Genomic DNA, 2,194 nt, shown 5'->3' on the forward strand with positions numbered 1-2,194 from the left:
TCGAAGCATGACCATGGGTTTAGCATCAAAATCACTGTTAGTCTGCAAAAGCATAAACAAAAAATAAATCCTCAAAGTTACATTAGCTTTCAAACCTAGCGTCAACAGGGAGCTAGGAAAAGAAGAATACCTCCATTTCCAAAACCACAACCTCTAGTATAAAAGATGATTATACAGAATCGATAAAATAGATAAATCTATTGTTATATAAATTATCTTTGTATAGTTCAAGATTATATTGCCAAAAGAAAAACAAAAGTTCAACAAAAAATAAAACCAAGTTTTCTAAAACTTTTGGAAGATTCTATTGTTATATAAAACTTTCTGTCAATGTAAATCAAACCTTTTGGAAGATTCTAATTTTTGCCTCAGCTCAGCAATCTCAGCTTCTGCTGCGGCAAGCCTTTGCTTGGATATGGCCTCAGCTTCATTTGCAGTCTTGACTCGCAATTCCAAGTTGCGCTCATCAAGAGAGGATTTCAAAGTTTGAACATGGGCCCAAGCCTTATATTCTGAGTCTGTAGCTTCCATGACATCCCTGCAGATCTTATAAACTTCTAATAACAGTGACATCATAACACTAAACAAACTAATATATATCACATCATCTTAGCAACCTGTAAAAATAATGGAATTGAATGTGCAAAACTTATTTATTTTTATGCAAAATTCAGTTGTAGCATCATATTGACATTACAGAACCAGAACCAACATTATGTAGGTGTTATAAAAGAAGATAACAGCAACTTGCAATTTGAGGAATGCCATTTACCCATCTAAGAGATTTGTTAGTTTATTTACGTTTAATTCCGACAAAAAAGCGCACACTCTTATCCATTCAAATGTGATGATTCTAGAAAGATTCCTCTCGGTGCATTTAACAACTTTGGACAATACCCAATGGGCCTTTGACAAAGTATATCAAATTAGTAGTGTTTTTTTTTTAAGTAAAGATACCAATATCATTAGAAATGTGGACAAGGAAAAACAAAATGTGCATATTCTCTTACCTTGAATCAGTAAATTCACGTCTATACATTTCCAAAATCAACTTTAACTCCATATCACTTTCCTTCGAGGTTAACTCATCTGCCCTACTCCCCTCGCCTCCTCCTCATTTGGTAGCAATGGGTTGCGAACAGAGCAAGGGAGAGAGGGAGGGCCTCAGGCTGCTGGGCTAGGCGTGGAGGAGAAGGGGGTTCCGACGGAGGACTGGCGACGACGTCGAGGTGTGGGTGGTGGCGAACGGTGCCCCCAGCGGTGGCGACATAGAGAAATCCGAGAGAGAGAGAGGTGATGCCAGATTCGAGGAAAAGGAAAGAGATCGGCGTGGGGGCTGGGGGAGAAGGAGGGGTTGGCCGTCGAGGTGAGGTGGCGGCGGCATGGTGGGGTCGTTGGCTACTGGTTGTGTGCGGCGGAGGCTTGAGAGAGAAGAGGGACTGCGGAGAGAAAGGGGGAAGGGGGAGAGACGGCTGGAGGGAACGAAATGAGGGAAAAACCTAACGCGGGGGATTTAATTTTAATGAGCTTTTCCGTCGCTTTTGACTCGCTGCTAATAAGTTTAAATGGGCGCATGTGTTTTTACAGCGACAAGGTTCGCCGCAAATAGTATATATTGCGGCAATTTTTATTAATCGACAGAAATTTAAGGCCGCTACAGTTAATAATATATTGTTGCGATGACAAAAATAGCCGCTAAAGGTACAAATGTCGCCACAAAAAATGAATTGTACATTTTCCCTCCATGATTTTCCAACTTCGCAACGAAAATTAAGCGGCGACTTAAAAATCGCCGGAAATAACCTCAATTTGCGGAAATTTTTTTTGCGACGATTTTAAAATCGTTGGAAAATGCTTGATTTCTTGTAGTGAACCCTACAAAAAAATATTGGTATGCTGCTCAATCGGAGGAGAAGAATAAATATACGCCATATCCAATGAAACTATAATTATTGATATAGATATAATATTTTCTATTTTTTGTTAACTTATAGATTCGCTGCTTCTGTCGTTCATTTGCGGTTCTTCAGGATGGTTATTGTCAATTTCTCCTATTTTCATTGTTCTTTTAGCTACCCTCTTGAAATAATTATTGAATTGAAATGATATATTATTGAAATAATTACATGATCTTGTATAATACATTTTTTTACAACAGGTGTTTTGGTTTTATCATTTGTGCTTGTCTTCCTGT

At 38.6% G+C, this 2,194-nt stretch overlaps 1 protein-coding gene across 1 annotated transcript; it reads right to left on the reverse strand.

Annotated features, from left to right (window-relative positions):
* Positions 1-327: 327 nt before the first annotated feature.
* On the reverse strand, positions 328-1,088 carry LOC121265134 (E3 ubiquitin-protein ligase BRE1-like 1). Its single transcript, XM_041168631.1, has 2 exons — positions 1,011-1,088; positions 328-538 (listed from the first exon to the last, which is right to left on the reverse strand). Exons 1-2 carry the CDS (start codon positions 1,061-1,063, stop codon positions 328-330), a joined length of 264 nt encoding a protein of 87 aa, XP_041024565.1. The 5' UTR covers positions 1,064-1,088.
* Between the last annotated feature and the right edge of the window lie 1,106 nt (positions 1,089-2,194).

Source organism: Juglans microcarpa x Juglans regia, chromosome 5D (assembly GCF_004785595.1).
Source record: "Juglans microcarpa x Juglans regia isolate MS1-56 chromosome 5D, Jm3101_v1.0, whole genome shotgun sequence".
Classification (NCBI taxonomy): Eukaryota; Viridiplantae; Streptophyta; class Magnoliopsida; order Fagales; family Juglandaceae; genus Juglans; species Juglans microcarpa x Juglans regia.

Bases quoted from the DNA above. Each gene is read 5' to 3' on its own strand.
- LOC121265134 (XM_041168631.1), bottom strand. From the start codon at position 1,063: ATGGAGTTAAAGTTGATTTTGGAAATGTATAGACGTGAATTTACTGAT. The intron at 539-1,010 runs GTAAGAGAATAT...TAAGATCTGCAG, and splicing joins CGTGAATTTACTGATTCAAG to GGATGTCATGGAAGCTACAG.